Source organism: Gorilla gorilla, chromosome 6, assembly GCF_029281585.2.
Source record: "Gorilla gorilla gorilla isolate KB3781 chromosome 6, NHGRI_mGorGor1-v2.1_pri, whole genome shotgun sequence".
Lineage (NCBI taxonomy): Eukaryota > Metazoa > Chordata > Mammalia > Primates > Hominidae > Gorilla > Gorilla gorilla.
In genome coordinates, this window is record NC_073230.2 from 139,172,330 (window position 1) to 139,198,793 (window position 26,464).

Here is a 26,464-nt window from a genome sequence, read left to right on the forward strand (position 1 = left end):
GACCACTAATCTGTTCTTTAAAATTTTGTCATTTCAAGAATGTTATGTGAGTAAAATCATACAGTATGTAACCTTTTGACACTATTGTTTTTTTCCTGTTGGTTGCATGAATCAATAGTTCATGGTTGTACCACAGGTTTAACCATTCATTTCGCTGAAGGACATTGGGATTGCTTCCATGTTTTGGCTATTGTGAATAAAGCTGTTAGGAACGTTTGTGTACAGGTTTTTGTGTGGATATAAGTTTTCATTTCTCTGGGGTAAATGGCCAAGAATGTAATTGTTGAGTTGTATGGTAAGCATATGTTTAGTTTTGTAGGAAACTGCCATACTGTCTCTCAGAGTATGTGTGTATCATTTTACATTCCTCCCAGCAAAGTACAACTCATCCAGTTCCTCTGCATCCTTGCCACCATGATCAGTTTTGATAAAACACTTTGGCAACTACTGTTAACTAGTCTCTCTCATTTTTAGAAAATCAGAACTGACTTCTTACATGTGTCTTCAGGTTCTTTAGAATGAGACCTTTGGTTACTTATATCAATTTGACTTGGCAATTGGCTCTTAAATGTTTGGAGGAATTCACCAGTGAAGCCAGCTAGTATTCTTAAATCTTTTACACAATACTTCAATTTATATTTTTTCATCAACATTTATATTAGTCATTTTCTATATCCTTCATCTGAATAAGACAGATACTTTAATGTTCTTCTGGTTTTCCTTCTCTCAGCCTCCCTTCCTACCCTTATAAATATTCCTGTTGATAGCATCTGAGATTATAGTTTTGAATGTTAGTAATGTTTTTTTCCCCAGTCAGTGCATATTTAGACTTAAAGGTTTTACTGGTTTCTCTGCTTACTCTTTTCTTGGGCCTTGTTTGTTATTCTTGCATTAATTTTTTAAAAAAACAATCCAGTTATATATCTTTGAGTAATTATTTCATCAGAAGTCTGAAGGAAGCAAACTTTTTAGGTCCTTGCATATAAAAAAATTTCTTTATTTCACTCTCCTTCTTAAGCAAGAGTTGGAGTAGGTATAGAATTCTAAATGTAAAACTATATCCAAGTGTCCCAGGACAATTTGTTGAAAAGACTATTTATTCCCCACTGAATAGTCTTGTCACCCTTGTCAAAAAAATCAATTGACTATGGGTGTTAGGGTTTACTTTTGGACTCTCAATTTCATTCATTTAATCTGTATGTCCATCCATATGCCAGTACCACAGTTTTTGAATACTGTATCTTTGCAGAAAGTTTTGAAATGAGGAAGTATGAGTCTTCTTTCACTTCTTTTTCAAGATTGTTTTGATATTCTGGGTTTCTTGCTTTTTTCCATCTGAAGTATAGGATTAGCTTGTTCATTTTGGCAAAACAAACAAAAAGGTAGTTGAAATTTTAATATTGTTCGATTCTCTTTTGTGTCTTAACTTTTTAATATACTTTTCTATAATACTTCTTCATGCTTGGGCCTTAGTTTTATGCTCAATCATCTTTATCTGTGAGTCCTAGTTAGCCTTGCTGTGAGTGTTAAATCTGTTTATTGCAGCAGGTCTCCACAGATTGTGGATAGGGATGGAATAAGCAATGAGATGAAGTGTACTACTTGCCAGGCTCCTTCAGTGTGACTGTCCCCTCTTCTGCCTGGGTGTTAGTATCCCCACGGGGTTCTACCTTCTCTCTCTGATCCTAGTGTTCACACTGCTTGTTCTAGCTGGAGAGTGACACCTTTGTTGTTTTTGCCACTGTTCCCATCTGGGAGCAAATACCTCTATTCTATAATGCTTGACTCAAAGAGGTAGATGGCTGGGAGGGGTTAACCTGCTATGTAACTTCTGTGCTACACTCCAATCACTTAGGCTGTAAATGTTTAAAATGGTTTCACTTCTTCCTGCTGTCTTTTACCTTGGGGCTTAGTTGACCCCGAGAGTTGGTCCCTCCACTTGCCCTGGTCCTCTGCTCTTGGTGTGTAGGACTGTGGTATCTTCTTTAGTCCAATTCTGTCTGCTTTTCATCTTCCAGTGATTCCTCATAGTATTAGTCCACTAAGGGCATTTCTTGTTTTCTTTTAATTATGTCTTTTTTTTTTTTTAATGACTTTTTTTTGTTATTTGGGAGATTTTAGGGGAAGGTGAGCTTGCTCACACTGTGCTCAGCCTACCATCTTAATTCAGCCAATGACTATGTTATATTTATAGTGAAGTAAACATAGTAAAAAAGAGAAAAAACTAAAAACTAGCAAAAAATAAAATATTGATGAAATTATTGAAGAAATTATTATTATTATTATTATTATTATTATTATTGTGGAGACAGAGTCTTACTCTGTCGCCCAGGCTGGAGTGCAGTGGCGTGATCTTGGCTTACTGCAACCTCCGCCTCCTGGGCTCAAGCAGTTCTCCTGCCCTCAAGCAGTTCTCCTGCCTCAGCCTCCCAAGTAGCCAGGACTACAGGCGCATGACACCATGCCCAGCTAATTTTTTTTGTATTTTAGTAGAGACGGGGTTTCACCATGTTGGCCAGGCTGGTCTCGAACTCCTGGCCTCAGGTGATCTGCCCATCTCAGCCTCCCAAAGTGCTGGGAGTACAGGCATGAGCCACCACACCCGGCCTATATTTTTGTTTTGAAGAGTCGAAGCTATCACGTAGGAACGTTGGCACTTTGAATATATAAAAATTAAAACTTCAATGAATAAAAGTTCAGACCAGTAATATATTTATATGAAACTGGAGAGGCATACATTTATTTAAAAATTTAAGAAGTACATTTGTGTTGGCGTCACACTGTTATGTTGCTGGTTTCTCTTTTTTCTGCTCTTTGGGTGAAAGAATAAAATGGGTTTTGAAGTCAATGCCTGCCTTGATTGAATAACCTCCGCAGAGTCAACAGGAGTCTATGCATACAGACTTATGCTGGTTGCTGAGAGAGAGACATGCCAAAGATGTTTGATAGAAGCCCTGAGAAGACATAAAAAGGGTTTTTTATTACAGTTTTGGTGTGTTAATTATTTTTGTTTGTTTTTTGTTTTTGAGACAGAGTCTCACTCTGTCGCCCAGGGTGGAATTCGGTGGCACGATCTCGGCTCACTGCAACCTCCGCCTCTTGGGTTCCAGCGATTCTCCTGTCTCAGCCTCCTGAGTAGCTGGGTTTACAGGCACCTGCCACCACGCCTGACTAATTTTTATATATTTTTAGTAGAGATGGGGTTTTGGCATGTTGGCCAGGCTGGTCTCAAACTCCTGGCCTCAAGTGATCTGCCCGCCTTGGCCTCGTAAAGCGCTGGGATTACAGGCGTGAGCCACCACGCCAGGCCCGGTTTGGTAATTTTTAATGTTATTCCCTCAGTGTTACTCCAAAGTAGTTTTTAATATTTTTCCATTATAAAATCATATATCGTAGAATTTATGGATAACATAAAAGGGGTAATAATCTCAAGCCCAATCATAACCAGTGTTAAGACTTTGATATGTTTCTTTCCAGTATTTTTTTCTAATCACTTTTTTAAAAAATTAAAATAATACAGTATTGTTTTTCTTCCAGTCTAAAAGTAATGCCTACTCAGAGAGCTTGGAAAATAAAGACCATCATAAAGGGGAAAAAACAAAAATAACTCATTAGAACCATCCAAAGATAACTACAGTCAAATACATTAATTTGATGTAATCTTTCCTGTATTTTTTCTGAATATATAAAAATACTTATTTCTTTACTAAAATGGTATCATACTTTAATACTATTTTGTACATTGTATTTTTCATTTGCAATATATTGTGAATGTTTTGTCATGTTAATAAATAGTTTTATATATACTCTTCAGTGGTATGTAGAATATGAGCATATTTAAGTATGTTTATTTAGCATACTTAACCATCCCCTATCATTGGACATTGAAAGTGTTTCTAATTTTTTACCATTATAAATAATACCATAGTTAATATCTTTGTCCATACATCTTTCCATGCATCTATGATTGTTTCTTTAGGAATAGATTCCTAGAAGTGGAATAGCTGGGTCAAAGGGTATGTACATTTTAACGCTTTTGATACATAAAAATGTCAAATTTTAAGCTAATCACTTGTTATATTCTGTCTTGTATTGCTAATTGTTTTGTGTGTCTGTCTTGTCTCCCTAATTAGAATGTAAACTTAAGGGCAAGGGAGGTTTCTTATATATTTAATGTATCCTTTGACAGTGTGGTTTACAGTTTTGGACTCTGGAGTCATCTCAACACATACTGTATTGATTTAAAACAATGGTTCTCTAGATTGTTGAATGTCATAAACCTGTACATTAAAAATATATATATACTTATATTTATCCATATATGTATATTTATAGTAGATATGGGCTTGCAAATTTTCAGTTTTTCCACGAAAGAATATTAAAAAGAAAACCAACTACAATTTTCTTATCAGCATCATTTCATAAAGTAAAGAATATTTAACAACAAAAAGGTTCTAATCTCTGAAAAAAGAGCAGGCCTTTTAAATGGAACATTTTAGCTTTTTGAAAAACTTATTGCCTTGTCCATATTTTTCTCATTTTGTGTTGGACTGGTGAATCTTCACCTTAGCCTAGCAGTGGTCTGTAGACCAGCATTTGAGAATCATTGATTTAAAAGACTTAGACTATTAAAAGATAAATCATTTTGCAAAATAAATAATTCTCCTTTTCCATGAGTCTGTATTATCTACAAAATTAAGTGCAAATGTGCAGGTGATGCCATTTCATTGTACAGAATCTGTATATCTCTATGTACAAGTTCTGTAGTAAGCAAACTAGACCCTGCTGATGGACATCTGAATATATATTTCCAGTTGCCAAAAATAAAAACTGTTCTTTTTCTAGGGAATTTAAGACAGGATAAAATATGGTGTAGTGGGAAGAGGCAAGTTTTTAGAGTCAGAAGGCCTCGCTTGAATCCTGGCTCTGGCATTAAGTCATTTAATTTTCCTTTAGCTTCCTTGCTTGAAAAATTATGATGATACTATCTTCTTCAAAGTATTTTGGTAGCTCCTGTTACAGCAGTTCCTTCACTGTAATGTAATTATTTGTCTACGCATCTGCCTTCCTTATGAGACCATGGGCTCTGAAGAGCAGGAATCATGTCCTTGTTTTGCAATCTCAGGTCCTAGCATAGGGCTCCAGGCATAGCAGATGCTTAATAAAATGATTGTTGAATCAATACAGGATTGTTGTGAGAATTATATGAGGTAATATATGTGAAAGCTCTTTGTAAACTCTAAACATTATGCAAGTGTTAATTGTTTTTATTGTCAATAAGAGCTATCTTTGGGAGCGATCAAAACTTTGGGAAAAGAGATAATTACCCCATAATAGTTCCATTAATTTAATTAGGTTTTTATTCTATTTTATAAGAAAACATATTTTAATTGGGGTTAACATGGAGGTAATTTGCTTCCTGGGAAGGCAGATGAGCCCCTTCCCTCCCTTCCCCCATGGAAGTGCCAAGATATTAAATGTTTGTTTAATTTGGTTGCTGTTTTAAAATTTAATTATAGTAGAGTCAGCTTATTTCATATTTAAAGAATGGTGCCCATTGCTTTATCTTCTTAACCATATAATTAATATAACCTTGAAGAGAACAGGAGCCTCTGTTATGTCCGATTAGTTTCAGAGCTCCATTTTGAAATTAACTGACTTAAAAATGTCATCGTTTCTAATCTGTTCATAAAGCTCCTGGTGAATTTTTGCCACAAGATGGCATTGGTGATTATTGAGTGCACATACTATTGAACCAGAATTCCCAAAAACAGTGCACAAAATTGTATTCTTTTGGGGGTAAGAGTTGAAAACCTTCATCACTGCTTATATGTTAATTTAATTTTGACTTCCAAAACAGGGTTAAATGCTACTTTACGTCACTTTCTTTCTGTATTCAAGTATTGTTTTGTTTCCTGTTTTTCTGTCTTTATAACTACAGTAACTATGTATTATTTGCAATGTGTTGTATGTGTCTGACTTATTGCTGATAATTGTGGTAACAGGTAAGAAGAAAATACGATGGGACCCAGTTAGGAGGCGCTTCATTCAGTCCTGTCCCATCATAAGGATCCCTAACAGGTTTTTGAGAGGTGGGTGATAACTAGCAAGAGATCTGTGCTTCGTATGGGTTAAAGGGAACTTTGAATGAATTTTCTAAGCTCAAAACTCTGGTTTTTAAAAATCATCTAAACAGCTAATGAAACAGTTGGAATAAGAAAAATCTAGAACTTAATTTTAAACCTGTTTCTTGTTGGCCACTATTGGGATTGTAATTGTAAGTTTCAGGGAGTCAGAATCACTTAGTGTATTATTAAATGGTAGAGATAAATCATCTCACTGATACAAATGGTATTCCACAGTAGCCATATTAGAAATAATTTTGAGTGAATAATCTATAAAATATGGATGTGGGAAAGAATTTTCTAAATATGATTCTAAGGAAGAAATAAAAGATTATGTAATGGTATAAAATAAAAAACCTCTTATGTCAAATGTCATATATTAAAAGATAAAAAAGAGAATTATTTGTTAACAAAGGGATAATATGAATATATAAAGAGTTCTTATAAACCAATAGGTTAAAAACAAATGCCCACTAGAAAAATAGGTAAAAGGATATAGAATTATCAGTTTGTTAAAAAGAAGTGCCAATAATTATGAACAAGTATTTATTTTTACTATTATTATAAGCACAACAATTAAAACAGTAAGATGTTTTTACCTATTAGGTGAGCAAAGACCAAAAATAAGAATACCCAATGTTGGCAAGGGTATGGGAAGATAAAGCTCATATATTGAAGGAAGTGTAAATTTTATACAGCTTTTTTTTTTTCTGAAACCAGTTTGGTAATATGTATTAAAAACCTTAGAAATATTCATACCCTTTGACCTAGCAGTTTTTACTTTTAGAAATGTTGCATTCCTTCTACTTTTTATTTTTTCTACTAATACATACTCCATACTGAAAAAAGAAAATCTCAAAAGAGGGTTGAAAACTCTGGTTCACACTATTTTTCTAGATACAACAAATTATCACACAAGCATACTTAATGTTGTAATTTAGACTGTATTAAATTATTTACAACCCAGTGTATCTAATTTTAACTGGAGTTTTTTTTTTTTTTTTAACCTAGGAAAAAATCCTGCAACTGCTATAGATGTTTCTATATCTAGTTCCTAACCTATTTTTGTCACCTGAGCTCCAGAGCATGCATCAAATCAACCATAAAATGGGTCAAGATAAGATCCTCAAGATGGTGTACCACCTTTTAGCATGAGTAAATTTTATTAGTAAGAATTAAGGACCAGGCTGGGTGGCTCATACCTGTAATCCCAGCTCTTTGGGAGGCCAAGGTGGGCAGATTGCTTGAGCCCAGGAGTTCAAGACCAGCCAGGACAACACGGTGAAACCCTGTCTCTGTAAAAAATACAAAAATTAGCTGGGCATGGTGGTACACACTTATAGTCGCAGCTACATGGGAGGCTGAGGTGGGAGGATCACTTGAACCCAGGAGGCAGAGGTTGCAGTGAGCCATGATTGCGCCACTGCATTCCAGCCTGGGCGATAGAGTGAGACTTTTCTCCAAAAAAAAGAAAAAAATTAGATGATTTTAGTATTATCCATTGTACACACATGGCCAAGCAGGCATGTCTAATTCTATAGCATTTTTTCTTTTTTCTATTTATAAATTAGAATGCCAATTTACCAATTTCCAATGAGAAATCTAACTTGTGCTGAATAAAGCATAAATTAAACTTCATTTTAGTTATATTAATATAAATAATTATACATACTAAATATAAGCATAATTAAGGAATTGTTTAGGATATATAATTCAACATAATAACAATGATATAAAACACATAAACATAAAAAACAAATAGTGACATAACAGGTTGTATCTGTATGATGGGGATTTTATTTTCTTTTGTATGGTGTTTGTTTTTCAATTTTTTGATTGTGGAGAAAAAAGATTGCACAGGTAAGTTTTATACCATTGGTTATTTGTAAGCCCTCAATAGCCTCAATCAGTGGTTGAGAAAGGTGGCCCCTGGCAGTGCTGGAATTGAGGTGGGAGTTAACTCAGCATCAGCAACATCAGGATCACTAGTGGCCTTCTTTTAGTTCTCACCTTCTTTAACCTCTATGTAGTGTTTGAGGCTGTTGACTACTTGCCCTTCTTAAATTTTTCTCTTTTTTTGGGTTGCTTTACTGTATAGTTCTAGATGTTTTCTTCCTACCTCTTTGATTGTTCATTCTGTTTCCTTCACTAGCTTCTTTCTTCCTGCCCCCTCAAGGTGGATATTGTTCCAGTGTTCTGTCCTCTCCATTATCTCCTTTAGTTGTCTCATCAACTTTCACAGGCTTAAGTCTCTTCGTTTGTTCGTTCGTTCATTCTTTCATTCTTTCGGTATTTCTTGATTGCTTCCTATGTACTGTGCTAGCCTGATGATCTAAGTAATAGAGAATCAGGTAAACAGACAATTACAGAATAATTTGAGTATAATTATTTGTGGTAAGTGTTCTGATGAGGTAGCATGCTATGGGAGCACACAGGAGAGGTATCTGACTCAACTTGGCTGAAGGAGGGTGACAGAGGAGTGGCCATGAAGATGACATCAGAAGGGATGTGCTTAAAGGCTGAGTAGGTGTCAGCAAAGGAGGGTTGGATCCTCTCAAACCATGGGGATCAGGCAGCTTGAGTAAAGGCATTTAGGCAAAACAGGACATGGTGTTTTTAGAGATGTAGAGAAAGTTCAGCACAGTGGGAAAGAGGTGGACAAAAGAGGCTGGAGAGGGCCCAGATCAAGTGGGCACCACCCAAGTGGAGTTTTCAGGATCAGATCTGGTTTTTTAGCTAGTGAAGAAATTTAATTAAAGGCTAATTATGAGATTTTTATAGTTATCAGTGTGCAAAATGATGGAGACTGAAATGAGGGTAGTTGTAATAGGAATGGAGAATAGGGGCCGGGCATGGTGGCCTACACCTGCAATCCTAGCAGAGTGAAACCCTGTCTGTCTACATACACACACATGCACGCATGTACAATTAGCCAGGTGTGGTGGGGGAATGCCTGTAGTCCCAGCTACTTGGGAGGCTGAGGCAGGAGGATTGCTTGCAACTAAGAGTTCGAGGCTACAGTGAGCTATAATCATGCCACTGCATTCCAGCCTGGGTGAAAGAGCGAGGCCCTGTCTCATTAAAAAAAAAAAAAGTAGAGAATCGATTTGACATAAGGAAGTGGAAGTGAAATTAGATGTAGATTTTAGGCAAAGGATAATAAATTCAGTTTAGTCTCTCCAGAACAACCAATAATAGCATTAATAGCATATCCTTTAACACTCAGTCCAAGAGTATTTCCAGGGAAACTTCCTTGGCAGGCCTCTCCCCTCTTTGTTCTGATGGCCGTGTACCTACCTATATCATAGCACTTATTGCACTGAATTGTAGTTTTTTACTTGTCTGTGCCTCCCATTAGACTGTAAGCTCTGTAAGGGCAGGGACAATAGGACAGTGCCTTTCATATCTTTACTCCAGTTTGTAGCATAGTGCATGTAGCAGGTATATCATATGTATTTGACCTTGAATTAAAGTATTGTAAAGGCCACTGTCAGAAAATAGGATGGGAGTAACATTTTATTATGTTCTCAACTTCTCTCTGGTATTCGTGACAGTGAACTAATGAATTGTTGAGAACATGGAAATGCTATTGTTTAATGCTTCAATAGGTTGTGTGGTTTTGCTTGTTTGTTTTTAACTTATCTATACTTTTGAAATAGCCACTTTGAAGCCTCATATTTTGGAATTCTTTATATCACCTCTCGATTCAGATTGTAGACAGTTTCATAGGGCCCATTTTCTGTCACTAGATTCCTCTTCACTAGGTCCTACATCTTCTCTAAAACATATTTCTACCAATTAAAATTGTGGTGTAGTGAAAACAGTAATGGTGTAATGAAAACAATGGTTTTTATTATAAAATGGCAGACTTAACATACCCATTTACTTTTCCCTACTTCTCAGATGTCATTGGAAATGACAAAACAGACATAAGACAAAGAATAAATCATTGTAATTAAAAACAAAAAAACAAAAAAAACAGAAAAGGGAGACTTTGAAACTAGATTACTTGTGTCTGTATCCAGGCTCTGCCATTTAGCAACTGTATGACCTTGGGCAAGTTGCTTATTCTTTTTTTGCCTCAGTTGCTTCATCTGTAAAATTAGAATGATGATAATAGTATCTACTTCCTAGAGTTACTGTGAAGATCAAGAGAGACAGTATGTACAGAGCACTTAGGAGAGTTTCTTTACATATAGCAAATGTTGAATTAGTGCTAGCTATCATTATTGTTATTGTTAGAATGCCAGAAGTTTTTAGAAATTTTAGGGTACCAGAAAACAATTGGAATTATATTGATGGAGGAACCAGCACAGAATAAAATGCAACCCAGAATAGATGCTCCTGTTGCATGGTGGAAGTCAGAGAGTGTCTTAGTAGGGCTCTTTTCTTAAACTCTAAGCATAGAGGTGGCAAGTATAGGAAGATGGAGCAGTTTTGGGGGAAGGTGGAATATCAGGGCAGGTAATGAAAGAATTGCCTTCAAAACAGTTACTTCCCCTACTCCTTCTCTCCCTTCACATAAAGCGCCCTAGCAATGGCATTAGTTCCAGGATAAAGCCATGAGAACATTTCAAGGAAAGTAGAAGATTTGCCTTGGGGAGGATTGGGCAGGCATTGCGAGCATCGATTAAGACTGGAGGAAGAAGGCCGGGCGTGGCGGCTCACACCTGTAATCCCAGCACTTTGGGAGGCTGAGGTGGGCGGATCACGAGGTCAGGAGATCGAGACCATTCTAGCTAACACGGTGAAACCCCGTCTCTACTAAAAATACAAAAAATTAGCTGGACGTGGTAGCAGGCGCTTGCAGTCCCAGCTACTTGGGAGGCTGAGGCAGGAGAATGGCATGAACCCAGGAGGCAGAGCTTGCAGTGAGCCAAGATCATGCCACTGCACTCCAGCCTGGGCGACAGAGTGAGACTCCCTCTTAAAAAAAAAAAAAAAGACTAGAGGAAGAGTGCACAAAGCAGAGCCTTAGCGAATGGACTTTTGTAGTAGATGAATGAGGAGAGTGGAGTGAGAGGAGAACAAGAAGAGGAGCTCTATCAAGGATCCATGTGCATTAAAGGACAATACTGTCAAAATACAGCCTGCCAATTTTGGCAATAATAAGGTCAAACTGCTTTCTTTTTCTCCACTTGTAAAGGGAAGCCTGTCTGTCAGTGTGCCACTTACCTGCAGAGACCCACACTCAGACAGACCTTCCATTTGGGTTTTGGAGGCAAATTAATACAACTGTTGAGGAAACACATGTTTCTTATAATAACTAACCAATGTAGTCCTTCATTTATTAATATGAGTAGGTGATAAAGGCTCACCATACATTTGAGGGAAACTAAGAAGAGACTAAAATAAACAAAACAGCTGCCTATGGTAGAAACAGAGATAATGAACAAGTGGAGTGGAACTTGAGGAAGTTCTAATCACAGAATGTATCTTTACAGAGCCAAGAGTGAATTAGATCCATAAATTTAAAAAAACAGCTTCCTGGCTGGGCATGGTGGCTCACACTTCTAATACCAGCACTTTGGGAGGCTGAGATAGGTGAATCACTTGAGGCCAGGAGTTCAAGACCAGCCTGGCCAACCAACATGGTGAAGCCCCATCTCTACTAAAAATACTAAAGTTAGCTGGGCATGGTGGCAGCCGCCTGTAATCCTAGCTATTCGTGAGGCTGAGGCAGGAGAATCACTTGGACCTGGGAGGCAAAGGTTGCAGTGAGATGAGATCGTGCCATTGCACTCCAGCCTGGACAACAGAGCGAGACACTGTCTCAAAAACAAAACAAAACAAAAAACGCTTCCATGGATAAAAAGTAATGATTAATGAATTAGTTTTATATTGAAGAATTGATTGCTGAAATTAAAACTCAGTTGGAGGGTTAAACAATACACTTAAGACCAGTTACTTTTCATAAAAATAAAATAGAGGAAATTTGCAGACTATAAAGAAGACCTACAGATAGAAAGTACATGAGGAAAATTCATCCTTTGAGGATAGATCTGAGTGATCAAGTACCCATTTCACAGGAGTTACAGAAGGAAAGATCAGACAATGGAAGGGAGAAAATTTAAAAATCTGAGTTTTGGCCAGGCACGGTGGCTTACACCTGTAATCCCAGCACTTTGAGAGGCCGAGGCAGGTGAAACATGAGGTCAGGATTTCAAGACCAGCCTGGCCAATATGGTGAAACCCTGTCTCTGCTAAAAATACAAAAATAGCCAGGCGTGGTGGCAGGTGCCTGTAATCCCCACTACTCGGGAGGCTGAGGCGGGGAATTGCTTGAATCCGGGAGGCAGAGGTTGCAGTGAGCTGAGATCATGTCACTGCACTCCAGCCTGGGTTACAGAGCAAGACTCAAAAAAAAAAAAAAAAAAAAAAATCTGAGTTTTCACGTATAAAGGGCATGCCTTTCATGTATAAAGGACCAAACAGGAAAAAATGCAAAAACAAACCAACAGAAAGTACCTCCCTATACGTTAGTAAAGTACTTACTATTTCAGAAGTAGAAAACAAGTTACATAGACTCAAAACTGAAAATCAGACTGGCATGGATTTCTCACCTGCAGCATGGTTTGCTACAAGATAAATGCCTTCAGTGTTCTGAGGGGAAATTATTCTCAAGACAGAATTCAGTACCCAGCCTCACTAATGTTTAAGTGGGGGGTCAAAATAAGATTTCTGAAAGTTTGTGACATACCTCATTTTGATAAAATTACTTGAAGATGTACTCTGGTAAAATGAAAAATCCAGGCCAGGAGTGGTAGCTTACACCTGTAATCCCAGCACTTTGGGAGGCTGAGGCGGGTGGATCACGAGGTCAGGAGTTTGAGACCAGTCTGGCCAACATGATGAAACTCCCTCTCTACTAAAAATACAAAAATTAGCCGGGCATGGTGGTGGGTGTCTGTAATCCCAGCTACTCAGGAGGCTGAGGCAGGAGAATTGCTTAAACCCAGGAGGCGGAGGTTGCAGTGAGCCAAGATCATGCTACTGCACTCCAGCCTGGGCAACAGAGCAAGACTCCATCTCAAAAAAAAATTATAAGAAAAATAAAATACACTTACCATTCATTAAGTGGAAGTGGATCGTCATAAAGGTCTTCATCCTTACTGTCTTTACATTGAGAAAGCTGAGGAGGAAGAGGAAAAGGAGGAGTTGGGCTTGCTGTCTCAGGAGTGGCAGAGGCAGAGGAAAATCTGCATATAAATAGACTTGTGCAGTTCAAATTCATTTTGTTCAAGGGTCAACTGTATAACATTCTGTAACTAAAATTAAATTGAGAGTTGTACTAAAGGTCCTAGAATTTTTTGTTTTAAAATTTACAGGTGTAGTATTATCTACTTACTAAAAGAAAAATTCAAATAATACAGAAATACATAGGGGGAAAAGTCAGGATCCTTATTGCAAGCATATATAACATTTCTACAAATCAATTTCAAAAAAGACAGTTCAATGAGAGAATGTACGTAAGAGGCTTAAGCAGGTGTTCTTAATCTGTTCTTGCACTGGTATAAATAAATACCTGAGACTGGGTACTTTATAAAGAAGAGGTTTAATTGACTCACGGTTCTGCAGGCTGTATAGGAAGCATGGTAGCATCTGCTTCTGGAGAGGCCTCAGAAAGCTTTTACTCATGGCAAGAGGCAAAGTGGGAGCAGGTGTCTTACATGGCAGGAGCAGGACCAAGAGGAGTTGAGGGGAGGTGCTATGCACTTTTAAACAACCAGATCTTGTGAGAACTCACTCACTATACAGTACCAAGGAGGTATGGTGCTAAAGCATTCATGAGAACTTCGTCCCCATGATCCAGTCACCTCCCACCATGCCCCATCTCCAACACTGGGGATTACAATTGAACATGAGATTTGGGCGGGGACACAGATCCAAACCATATCAGCAGGCATTTCCCAAAAGAAAAATTCAAATGGCCAATAAACATGAAAAAGGCGCTCACCCTCATTGCAATGAGAGAAATGAATAGTAAAACCACGAGAGCTCTACAAACTCACAGGAATTGCTAAATTAAAAAGACTGACAATGGCAATACCAAATATTGGCAAGGATATGGAACAACAGGAATTCTCACATGCTGCCCTTGGATATGTAAAGTGGTACAACCATTTTGAAAACATTTTGGCTTTACCAAATGAAGGTGAAGATTTACATACATTAAGATTCAGAAATTCCATGTTTACATTTATAGCCAACAGAAATGCGAGCCCCTGTGCACTTGCAACATGTGCAAAAATGTTTGTAGCAACATTAAGAACCACAAATTTGAAACAGCCCAAAATGCCTCTTCATACAACTTAGACTGGATAAGTAAATTGTGACATATATTCATACAAATAAATAATATTTGGCAAGGGAAATGAACAGACCACCTCTTTTCCCCTAGAACAGGGATGAATCTCAAAAACATAATTGTGAATAAAAGAGCCCGGAAAGAAAATATACTATATTATTCTACATATATTATTTTATTCAAATACACTTTAAAACTAGGCCAAAATAAACAGTATTGTTTAGAGATGCATACCTAGGTATAATAAAGCTATAAAAAGACAACAGATTTTTATTATTGCCCTAAAAATCAGGAAGTAGGATACTCTAGAAGTGAAGGGAGGTTGGAGGGTGTGATCAAGATGCGCAGTCAAAGGGTTTCTGGGTGCTGGCTGTATTCTGTTTCTTGACCTGGGTGATGGTTATATGTTCCTATTTTAATAATTTATTAAGCACTTTATGCAGTATTGTGTTTCTTGAGCTGGATGGTGGTTACGTGTTCTCTTTTTAATAATTTGTACATTTAAGGCCGGGCGCGGTGGCTCACGCCTGTAATCCCAGCACTTTGGGAAGCCAAGGTGGGTGGATCACCTGAGTTCAGGAGTTTGAGACTAGCCTGACCAACATGGTGAAATCCTACCTCTACTAAAAATACAAAATTAGCTGGGCGTGGTGGTGCATGCCTGTAATCCTGGCTACTCGGGAGACTGAGACAGGAGAATCGCTTGAACCCGGGAGGCGGAGGCGGTGAGCCAAGATCACGCCGTTGCACTCCAGCCTGGGCAACAAGAGCGAAACTCCGTCTCAAAATAAATAAATAAATAAATAAAATAATAATTTGTACATTTATATTTATGTAAATTCTAATGCATGCCATATTTAACAATAAAAGGAGTTAAATTTAAAAAGCAAAGATCCTGCCTCACATCTTCACTCAACCACCATTAACAGGCGAGTCTTTCCAGATGTGGTTCTTTCTGAAGAGTGTTAAAAAATAAAAGTTTGTTTTTCAGCAAGTGTTGGGGTAATAAGATACAGATCTTTGTAGGGGAAAAAAGAAAGCTTATTTCAATAAAATCAGAAAAGTGGGAAAATAAAGTGAGAAAGAGCGGTAAATAAAAAATACATAAGATTTCAGGGACAAATCTAAATAAGAAATCAAGATCAAATGGACCATATCTGTGGAATGTATTTAGTTTACTACTTTAATAGGCTTAAAGAAAAATTGTGACTTTGCTGTATTAAATAAAACATTTAATAAAATTTGATATTTAATGTGTTCATTTTGTTACAATGCATCCAGTACCCTTATGACATATGTGCTTTTCTGTGTGTTACATTTGAATACAAACTTTGTGTTGGGCGCACAGTGGCTTATGCCTGTAATCCCAGCACTTTGGGAGGCTGAGGTGGGAGGATCTCTTGAGTCCAAGAGTTGGAGACCAGCCTGGGCAACACTCTGTCTCTAAAAAAAAATTCAAAAATTAGCCGGGCGTGGTGGCACACACCTGTGGTCCCAGCTACTTGGGAGGCTGAGATGAGAGGATTGCTTGAACCTGGGAGGTCAAGGCTGCAGTGAGCAGTGATTACACTGCTACGTTCCAGCCTGGGCAATAGAGCAAGACCCTGTCTCAAAAATAAAGAAACAAATAAACCCCACATCCATTCCTGGTAAGGGAAAACATTCTTACGCATCCAGGGATAAAAGAAGATTTATTTTATGACAGAATACTATAAGAAACCAGTAGTAAATATCATATATGATGTATCATTTATTGATAAGAAACCAATAGCAAACATAATACGTAATGGCAAAACCTTACCAGTGTCCTCATTAAAGTAAAAAAAAACAAGACAAAGATGTCCACTGTCATCTCCACTATTCAACCTTGTTCTGGAGTTTTCAGCCAATACAGTAGAAGACCAGGAAAAAGAAAAAAGAAGTACACATATTGGAAAAGAAGAGTTAAAGTTGGCATTAATAACAGATGATCTGATTGTCTACCTATAAAATTCAAGATAATTCATGATAACTAATACTAGAGTTCAGAAAATTGGCTGGACAAAATTTAAACTTGCAAAAATAAACCACCTTCCTATATATTAACAGCAACCAATTACAAAATAAAAGAGGTATCTAGTTACAATTGTATGGAAATTTATAAAGTACTTAGAAATAAAAAAAAATAAAACAATGAAACTTGATGAAATACAAAACTAGCTGGGCGACCAGGTGCCATGGTTCACGCCTGTAATCCCAGCGCTTTGGGAGGCCGAGGTGGGCGGTTCACCTGGGGTCAAGAGTTCAAGACCAGCCTGGCCAACATGACGAAACCCAGTCTTTACTAAAAATACAAAAATTAGCCGGGCATCGTGGGGCACGCCTGTAATCCCAGCTACTCGGGAGGCTGAGGCAGGAGAATTGCTCGAACCCAGGAGGCAGAGGTTGCAGTGAGCCAAGATAGCGTCACTGCACTCTAGCCTGGGCGACAGAGTAGGACTCCGTCTCAAAAAAGAAAAAAAAAAAAAAAAAGCCGGACGCAGTGGCCCGTACCATAGTCCCAGCTACTCTGGAGGCTGAGGGTGGAGAATGGCTGGAACCCGGGAGGCGGAGGTTGCAGTGAGGTGAGACCACGCCACTGCACCCCAGCCTGGGGGACAGAGCAAGACTCCGTCTCCAAACAAAACAAAAACCCTTCCTCGGGAAAAAAAAAAAACAACATAAAAAAAACTAGCTGGTTGAGGTCGTGTGCGCCTGGAGTCCCAGCTACTCCAGACGCTGAGGTGGGAGAATCGCCTGAACCCAGAGGCGGAAGTTGCAGTGAGCCAAAATCGCGCCACTGTACACCAGCCTGGGCGACAGAGCGAGACTCGTCTCGAAAAAAAAGAGAAGAAACTATACTCATGGACATCAAAAAAGACAAGAATAAATGGCTAGGGATTATGTTCCTTAATGGGTTATCCCAGATAAAATCCTCAAGGGACTTTTTAAAAATAGAATTTTAATTGCCATAGAACTTCCGGTTTAATTGCAAAAATTGCAAAAATGGTAGAAATTCTCCTGTATCCTGGCCGGTCACGGTGGCTCACGCCTGTAATCCTAGCACTGTGGGAGGCCGAGGCGGGTGGATCGCTTAAACTCAGGAGTTAGCCGCCTCAAGACCAGCCTGGGCAACGAGACGAAACGCCGTCTCTACCAACTATACAAAAAAATATATATATAGCTGGGCGTGGTGGTGCGCGCCTGTGGGTCCCAGTACTCATCAGGATGCTGAGGTGGAAGGATCGCTTGAGCTCGGGAGGTGGAGGTTGCAGTGAGCCAAGATTGAGTCATTGCACTCCAGCCTGGGCGACAGAGCGAGACCCCATCTCAAAAAAAAAACAAAGAAAAAGAAAAAAGGAAAAAAATGTCTCCTGTATCCTTTACCCAGATTCCCCAAATGTTATTTTGTCTTTTACTTTATCCTGCTCCCTCTCCTCTCTCCCTTCCCCCCTTTATACACAATACGCACATACATATTTTTCTGTTTCAACCATTTGAAAATTGCAGACATGATGTCTTGCTCTCTCTCTCTTTTTTTGAGACAGGCTCTCACCCTGTCGCCCAGGCTGGAGTGCAACAGCGCCATCTCAGCTCACTGCAGCCTTCGCCTCCGGGGTCTAAGTGATTCTTCCGCCTCAGCCTCCTGAGTAGCTGGGACTGCAGGTGTGCGCCACCACACCCTGTATTTTTTTAGTAGGGTCAGGGTTTCACCGTGTTGACCAGGCTGATCTCGAACTCCTAATCTCAAGTGATCCACCCGCCTTGGCCTCCCACAGTGCTGGGATTACAGATGTGAGCCACTGAGCCCAGCAGGTCTCTTTTTTTTTTTTTTTAATTTTTTAGAATTTAATTTTTTTTAGAGATGAAGTTTTGTTCTATCACCCAGGCTGAAGTGCAGGGGTGCAATCATAGCTTACTGCACTCAAGCGATCCTCCAGCCCACCTCAGCCACCCACGTAGCTGGGACTACAGGAATGCGTCACCATGCCTGGCTAATTTTTTTTGGCAGGGTCGGTACAGATAGGGTTTCACTATTTTGCCATATCTCTTTATGTCTGTGTACCAAAGTGTTTGCTCCTGAAAAACAGACATTCTCTTCCATAACTGCAGAACCTGTATCAAAATTAGGCATCAACACTGATTATTAACCCTATAAATAATGGGTACAATTAATACTAGTATATAAGTTACAGACCTTGTTTCAGATTTTGCCATTCTTATTTTGCCACTATCCTAATAATGTTCTTTTTGTTTGTTTGTTTGTTTGTTTGTTTGTTTGTTTGTTTTGAGACGGAGTCTCACTCTGTTGCCCAGGCTGGAGTGCAGTGGTGCAATCTCAGCTCATTGCAACTTCCACCTCTCAGTTTCAAGCGATTCTCATGCCTCAGCCTCCCGAGTAGCTGGGATCACAGGTGCCCACCACCACGCCTGGCTAATTTTTGTATTTTTAGTAGAGATAGGGTTTCACCATGTTAGTCAGGCTGGTCTCAAACTCCTGACCTCAGGCAATCTGCCCGCCTCAGCCTCCCATAGTGCTGGGATTACAGGCATGACCCACCGTGCTGGGCCAATAATGTTCTTTAATAGCAGTAGAAAATCTGAGATTGTGTGTTACATTCTGTTGTCATGTATCTTTAGCCTCCTTCAGTGTTGAACAGTTTCTCAGCGTTTGTCTTTTTGACATTGATATTTTTGAACAGTTGCAGGCTAGGTATATTGTAAAACGTCCCTTTGTTTGGGTTTCTCCCCATTTTCTCATAGTTACATTCAGCTTATATATTTTTGGCAGGACTACCTCTGAAATAATATTGTGATCATCTCACTGCACATGATGTTGATTGATTTGTCCCATTACTGGTGATGTTAATTTTGATCACCTGGATAAGATGCTGTCTGTCCATGGGACTTTTTATAGACTTAACAAACTCATTCTAAAATTCATTGCAAAAGTAAATGGAGAAAAATAGCTAGAAGTTTTTGGGAAAAAGTAATACAAAAGGGAATTTGTTCTAAATATTGAAAGATAGTTCAAAGCTATAATAATTAAAACAATGTGGTAATGAGGGCCAGGCATGGTGACTAACACCTGTAATCCCAGCACTTTGGGAGGCCATGTGGTAGGAGATGCTTATATAACCAACAAGTAATATTGTGGGCTGGTGTGAATAGATTGCTTTGGTCTGAGCAACTTGGGCTCTGGGAGTAGTAAAAAGTTGTACCTGCCATTTGGGGGATATGGGAGAGCTAACTGGATCACACTTCCTTGGCTTTCCTTGAGGCTTCTAGGTCCAACAGAAGACCTGTCTTTTGTGGTAGAGGTAATTGTGGCCTTTATATTTGGAAAGAAGTAACCAGTTAAATTGATTAATCATTTAGGCTGTTCGATATTTATAACTAATGAATACTTTTAACAATAAGCTTTTTTTTTAAAATGGCCTCACCACAAATGTTCATTAGCACATCTGTAGGTGGCTACATCTTGTAAGTAATAGACTTACTAAGCAGTAAATGTTATGTACTACTTTATTTACAAGCTTTTCTATTTAAGCTTCTGTGATGTTCTTTTATATATTTACATATTGTTTATATATATTTACATTCATATATTCTTAAAGAGCAATAAATTTTGTGTCCAAGGGGATTAGACCTGAATATTGGGATTTTCCTAATTCTACTCTAGAACATGTTGATTTAGTATATGGTAAAGGTGGCATTTCAAATAATTATAGAAGGTGTGGCTTTCTTTAAGTGGTTTGGGGACAGTAGCCTGTTTATTTTGGGAGGAAAAATTAGAGCCCTACCTTATACAACACACAAAAATATAAATTCTGATGTATTCAAATTCTGAATATAAAAAATCAAAACATGAAATTATTCAAAATAAATGAGAATATCTTAATCATTTTATAATGATGCAGAGGTGAATGAAATATAGAACAAGGGAGCTGTAAAAGACAAGATTGAGAGACTCAACACCTCTGTATGTTAATAGATGCCGTAAACAAAAGACAAGGAGCAGGCTGGAAGAAATACATATAAAATAAAGAATTTGGGGCCGGGCAAGGTGGCTTATGCCTGTGATCCCAGCACTTTGGATGGCTGGGGCAGGAGGATCATTTGAGCTTAGATTAGAAGTTCAAGACCAGCCTGGGCAACATAATGATGCCTCATCTCTACAAGAAAAAAATAAAAGAAGTAGCTAGGTGTGGTGGCTCATGCCTATAGTCCCAACTACTTTAGATGCTGAGGTGAGAGGATCACTTGAGGAAGAGAGGTTGAAGCTGCAGTGTGCTGTGATTATGCTACCACAGGTAGGTCTCACTCAGCCTGAGCGACAGAGTAAGACCCTGTCTCAAAGGAAAAAGAAAAAAAATTACACAATGGTGAGAAGACAACCTAATAGATCTAGAAAGCAGGCAAAGGAGATGATCCGGCAGTTCCAAAAAGAAGAAATACAAATGGGCCAATAAACATGTGAACTAGTAAAATAAGGGAAATGCAGATTAACCTGACACCAATTTATACCCATCAGATTGGCACAAATTTGAGAAGGCTAAAGAAAGCATGAAGAAGTAGGCACTGGCATAACATTGCTGGGAGTAGAAATGGGTCCATTCTATTTGGAAAGCAGTATGGCCCTATAACAGTATTGTATCTATTAAAAAATTTTTGTTTTGTATTTTTTATTTTTTCTATAAAAATTTTAAATACATATTCCTTTGACCTAGAAATTCTACCTCCAGAAATTCTCATACATTTGTATACAAATATATGTAGAGGAAGCTTTGTTACAATATTATTTGTAATAGTGAAAACATTGGAAACAACTTAACCTTCTGTCACATTATCTCAGACAGCTAGCTTCTTTCTGCCTTTGGGCTAGAAACTAAAACCCATTTCCCTGGTTACCGTAAGTTCCAGCTTGCTCCCTGGGTAAAGAGCAAGCCCTTGTGACATGGAAGAGAGGATGGGTCCCACATCACAGGGACATAATCCTCTAGCTTCATGTTCCCTTCTGGATATTAAGTGTTTACCTGTGAATACAGGTTCTGTTTTAATTTTTTGCTTTTACATTTTCCACTGGGAGTTCCTGAATCAGGTAAACGAATTCTATGGTAGATTTTATTAGCAGCAAGTTATTTTTAGGAAAATGGGATTTGCAGATGGAGAATTTGGGGGAGGATTTAGAGAGCTACTTTAGACCCTGAAACACAATTTCAGTTTTGTCAAGGTTGAGGACCCTATGCTATATTTCACCTAATAAAAATTAATGCTTAGTCTCCGTGGCATTAACCCAGACAGACAAATTCCCATGGTTTATCCAAAATGGAATGGCTTTTTAATATGTTAGTCACTCTTGGGTTATAAATATGAGAAAGAAATCTGTAGTTACTGGCGAGAGAGAAAGAGGAGTTGCATTTTTACTCTCAGCTATGAGATTCCTTGACAGGATGTTTAATATTTATCAAATATTGATTAGATGCTCTTCACCCAAAAGTGTGATTTGCAGAGATCGTGAAATTATTAACAGAAGCCAACAGTTGGGCTGGATCAGCACTGTGTCAGAAATAGGTAAACCACAGAATTAAAATTTTTCCAGTACCCACATTTAAAAAAGTAAAACAGACAGGTAACATTAATTTTAATATTTTTATTCAACCCAGTATATTAAAAATATTTCAACATACAATCAATATGAAAACTAATAATTTCACATTCATTTTTGGGTACTAAGTCTTTGAAATCCAGTGAGTATTTTACATGTAAAGCACAGTTCAGTTTGGACCACCCACATTTCAAGTGCTCAGGAGCCATATGTTATGGCTCATGGCTACTGACTTGGGCTGTGCAGGCTGGACTGTAAGCTCCCGAGGACAGAGGTAGTCATTGCCTTATCACTGTATCCCCAGCACCTAGCACAGTACATGGTACTTAGTACATAGCCAGCATCCAATAATAACTTTTTTTTTTTTTGAGACGGAGTTTTGCTCTTGTCACCCAGGCTAGAGTGCAGTGGCACAATCTTGGCTCACTGCAACCTCCGCCTCCCAGGTTCAAGCAATTCTCCTGCCTCAGCCTTCCGAGTAGCTGGGATTACACCTGCCTGCCACCACACCTGGCTAGTTTTTGTATTTTTAGTAGAGATGGGGTTTCACCATGTTGACCAGGCTGGTCTCAAAATCCTGACCTCAGGTCATCCACCCGCCTTGGCTTCCCAAAGTGCTTGGATTACAGGTGTGAGCCACCATGCCTGGCCCAATATTTTTGACCTGAGTGAGTGAGTGAGTAGAGAAATACGAAACCGTCTTTTCACAGACCCCTCAACTGTGTAATCCATGTGAATTGTATTTGTCACAGAGATAGTTGGCAATAAACTTATAACATCACCTTCCCTGCTGTACAGCCATTTAGAGAAAATGTAGAATAGACTGCATTTCTTTTCATATTTGCCCAAAAGCAGCTTTAAAAATTATCTATTGGCTTCAGGTAATACAGCAAATGACAGAGATTTTTAGAGTTCCTGTCTGCTGACCATAGCAACTCTGTTAGATTTCTTCTTTAAATTTGTCTTGCTAATTCTTAGAAAGAAGCATTTGTGCCTTGAGAAGAACATTGCGTAATCCAACACCCGTTCCTTAAACCATGTATCTGTTAGGCATAATAATACCAAAGTCCACTGAGAGTTAGACACTGTTTTAATCTTCCCTGTCGCTGTTTACTTTGGCCTGACGTTAAAGTCAACCAAACTTTTAGTACCTGTTTTAGGTACTAACTGTTTTAGGTGTTGTGGGTGATACAGGATAATTATTATACATGACCTTTGCCTTTGAGGAGCTTATAAACTGTTTGGAAAAGAAAAACAAACTGACAAAATGCATAGAAAAAATTAAATGCCAAATAAGTTGATTCCGGTTCATTTAGTGTTTGCTGTGTGCCCGAGGCTTGGTTATAGAAAGGTAAATACAAATGTATTCCTTTTCCCTCAAATAGCTCACAGCCTCCTAGAAAGTTACCTGTATAAGCCAATAAACATTTCAACATGACAAATCTAACAAATCTTTGAAGTGCAGTAATAATATCCCAATATGCAAATGAGGAAGCTGAGACTAAATGAAGGTCAGTGACTTGCTCAAAGTAGCAATTAGAAAGAACCTGGATTCAAACTTAGACATTTATAGGAGCTCTTATTTTTTCTTCCACACCACACTTTCTGTTTCAAGAGTCCTAAAAAGAGAAACTGAATTCTTCATTTAAGGTAAATAGTAAATTTGCCAACTGATTATAGTTTGCCTGATATTCATGTATTTACATAGTTAAGGTGTGATCTTATTAATTGTACATGTATACACTAATATATGAGTAGTATGGTACTGAACTGGAAGGGTTCATTTGATGAAAAGGGTGGTGTGCACTAGACTTAGGTATTTCCACAAGTAGGGATTGATGGGTAGGTAGGTAGACTAGGCCAAGGTGTAAGGGAGGAACTCTGGGATTTCCAAGCAGAGAGAAGTATGAGAAACTGACAGTAGGACAAGGTTAGTAGGAGAAAAGCTCTAACATGTTGGGCAGGGGACTTGATACTTGAGTGGTGAGGAACCATCAAAGACTTTCAAACACGACTAACAGGTTGGACGTGAGTGACTCAGTGATTCACTGTTTTTTGTTGCTCTCAATCTGTGCACAATTTCAGCTCTTGTTTAAAAATATAACCTTAGAAAGTGGGATTTTGATTTTAAAAAGTAAATATAGAAGGCCTGTATTAGGTTGGTAATAAATGTATAACATGTTTATTAGGTGTCTAGTGTTGTCCTAAATATTAACTTTATACTAGTATCTATTACCAACATAAAAAACTACATTCATCTTTTGGGTCACAACTATAGTAGCTTCTTATTCCATCCAATATGTATTTAAGCATCTTTGGTTCTGAAGTTAGGCAAGGGTTTGTATAGATTGGTATAAACATTTTAAGGATAACAGAAACTACAATAAAGTTTTTTTTTTGTTTTTTTTTTTACTCTAAAATAACCTTGAAGTAATTTTTAGTAAACTAGTTGAGACCGGGTGCAGTAGCTCATACCTGTAATCCCAGGATGTTGGGAGGCCAAGGCAGGCTGATCACCTGAGGTCAGGAGTTCAAGACCAGCCTGACCAACATGGAAAACCCTGTCTCTACTAAAAACACAAAATTAGCCAGGCATGGTGGCGGGCACCTATAATCCCAGCTACTTGGGAGACTGAGACAGGACAATCGCTTGAACCTGGGAGGCAGAGGTTGCAGTGAGCTGAGATCGCGCCACTGCACTCCAGCCTGGGTGACAGAGTGAGACTCGGTCTCAAAAAAAAAAAAAAAAAAAGTTGATATAATTTAGACTTCAGGACACTTTCAAATTTAAATTGTAGGAATAGCTTTTCTTAGTAAAGCTCTTAATAGGATGAAAGATGCTCTCTGAGATAAATATAAGGAGATTCTTTGTTAACCTCCATAATATCCGGGATGTTATTTAAAGTCAAAATTTTACTGTAACTCCTTAACAGCCAGTTTTCATTGTAAGTGTATAATTATATCTTGTGGAAAAATCATAGATTTTGTGTGTGTGTATTTTTATTTATACATGACTCATTCATATTCGTGATTATATTTATTTAGTTCTCTAATATTCACAGTTTAATTTAGTTGGCCTGTGTTTTTTTCTCCTCTAAGGAAATAAGAAAACTTGTCCTGTTAGCTTTTGGATTATTAAACCTTTCCTCCTTCTTTTCTTGAAAATTTCAAGTTGTCAGCCATTTTCTTGAATTTGTCATGCTTTTTACAGTTATCAAAATCTGAAGGTAGTCATAAAAAATAGAAGTAGAGACTAGCTCCTTAAAATCTTAAGTAGTATATGTGCATAAGAAGTATTATTAGGAAGTATATCCATGTTATAAATCTAAACAAATAAGAAGTATATCCATGTTATAAATCCTTCCTGATCCCCTTTTATGGCTAAAATGGTTGTTACCTAATTTTGTTTGTGCTTTTAAACTGGTAGGACACCTGTGGAAAACTGTCCTCTTCTCTCCTAGGCCACAGACCTCCACCAGCACGAAGTGGACATCGTTGCGTGGCAGATAATACCAACCTGTATGTGTTTGGAGGTTATAACCCAGATTATGATGAATCGGGAGGGCCTGATAATGAAGACTATCCTCTCTTCAGGGAACTCTGGAGGTATCATTTTGCTACAGGAGTATGGCACCAGATGGGCACAGATGGCTACATGCCCCGGGAATTGGCATCTATGTCACGTGAGTGCAAGCAGTTCGTAACTCCTGACTTTATGAAATGTCTGAGAAGCCAGGTTCAATGTCCCATATTCCTCATTGATAATTTATAACACTATAATGTGATTTCGCCCTGTGGGTGGATAGGCTTTTTACTAGGGTAATAACAGTATGGTGATTCCAAATTATTTGGGTCCTGAGTTTGAATTCAGCTTGTCAGGTGAGTTTTAGCTTTAATTTCCTAACTTGTAAAATGGGATTAATAATATCTTAGAGGGTTCAATATAAAGTATCACGCAGTAGAAGGTCAACAAATGGGGCTTATGACGATGACAGTTAATAGCTGTTGAGCAAAGTACAGGCATACCTCAGAGATGTCCTGGGTTTAGTTCCAAACCACCAAAATAAAGCAAGTCACATAACATTTTTGGTTTCCTAGTGCATATAAAGTTATGTTTACACTATGCACTAGTCTCTTTCGTGTGCAATAGCATTATCTCTAAAAAAGTACATACCTTAATTAAAAATACTTTATTGCTAAAAAGTGCTAACAACCATCTGAGCCTTCAGCGAGTTGTAATCTTTTTGCTGGTGGAGGGTTTTGTCTCGATGTTGGTGGCAGCTGACTTATCAGGGTGGTGGTCGCTGAAGGTTGGGGTGATTGTGGCAATTTCTTAAGACAACATTGAAGTTTGCTGCATCAATTGGCTCTTCCTTTCACAAAAGATTTCTCTGTAGCATTTAA

At 38.2% G+C, this 26,464-nt stretch overlaps 1 protein-coding gene across 2 annotated transcripts in view; it reads left to right on the forward strand.

Moving 5' to 3' along the window:
• Positions 1-26,464, forward strand: part of KLHDC10 (kelch domain containing 10) — a 65,014-nt gene that overhangs the window by 20,278 nt on the left and 18,272 nt on the right. Inside the window, exons 2-3 of one of the 2 annotated variants that reach the window (XM_004046211.5) lie at positions 6,006-6,092; positions 25,522-25,743. In XM_004046211.5, coding sequence (XP_004046259.1) covers positions 6,006-6,092; positions 25,522-25,743 — 309 coding nt within the window. The remainder of the gene's footprint in view (positions 1-6,005; positions 6,093-25,521; positions 25,744-26,464) is intronic. The other variant, XM_019031607.3, reaches the window with a different exon arrangement.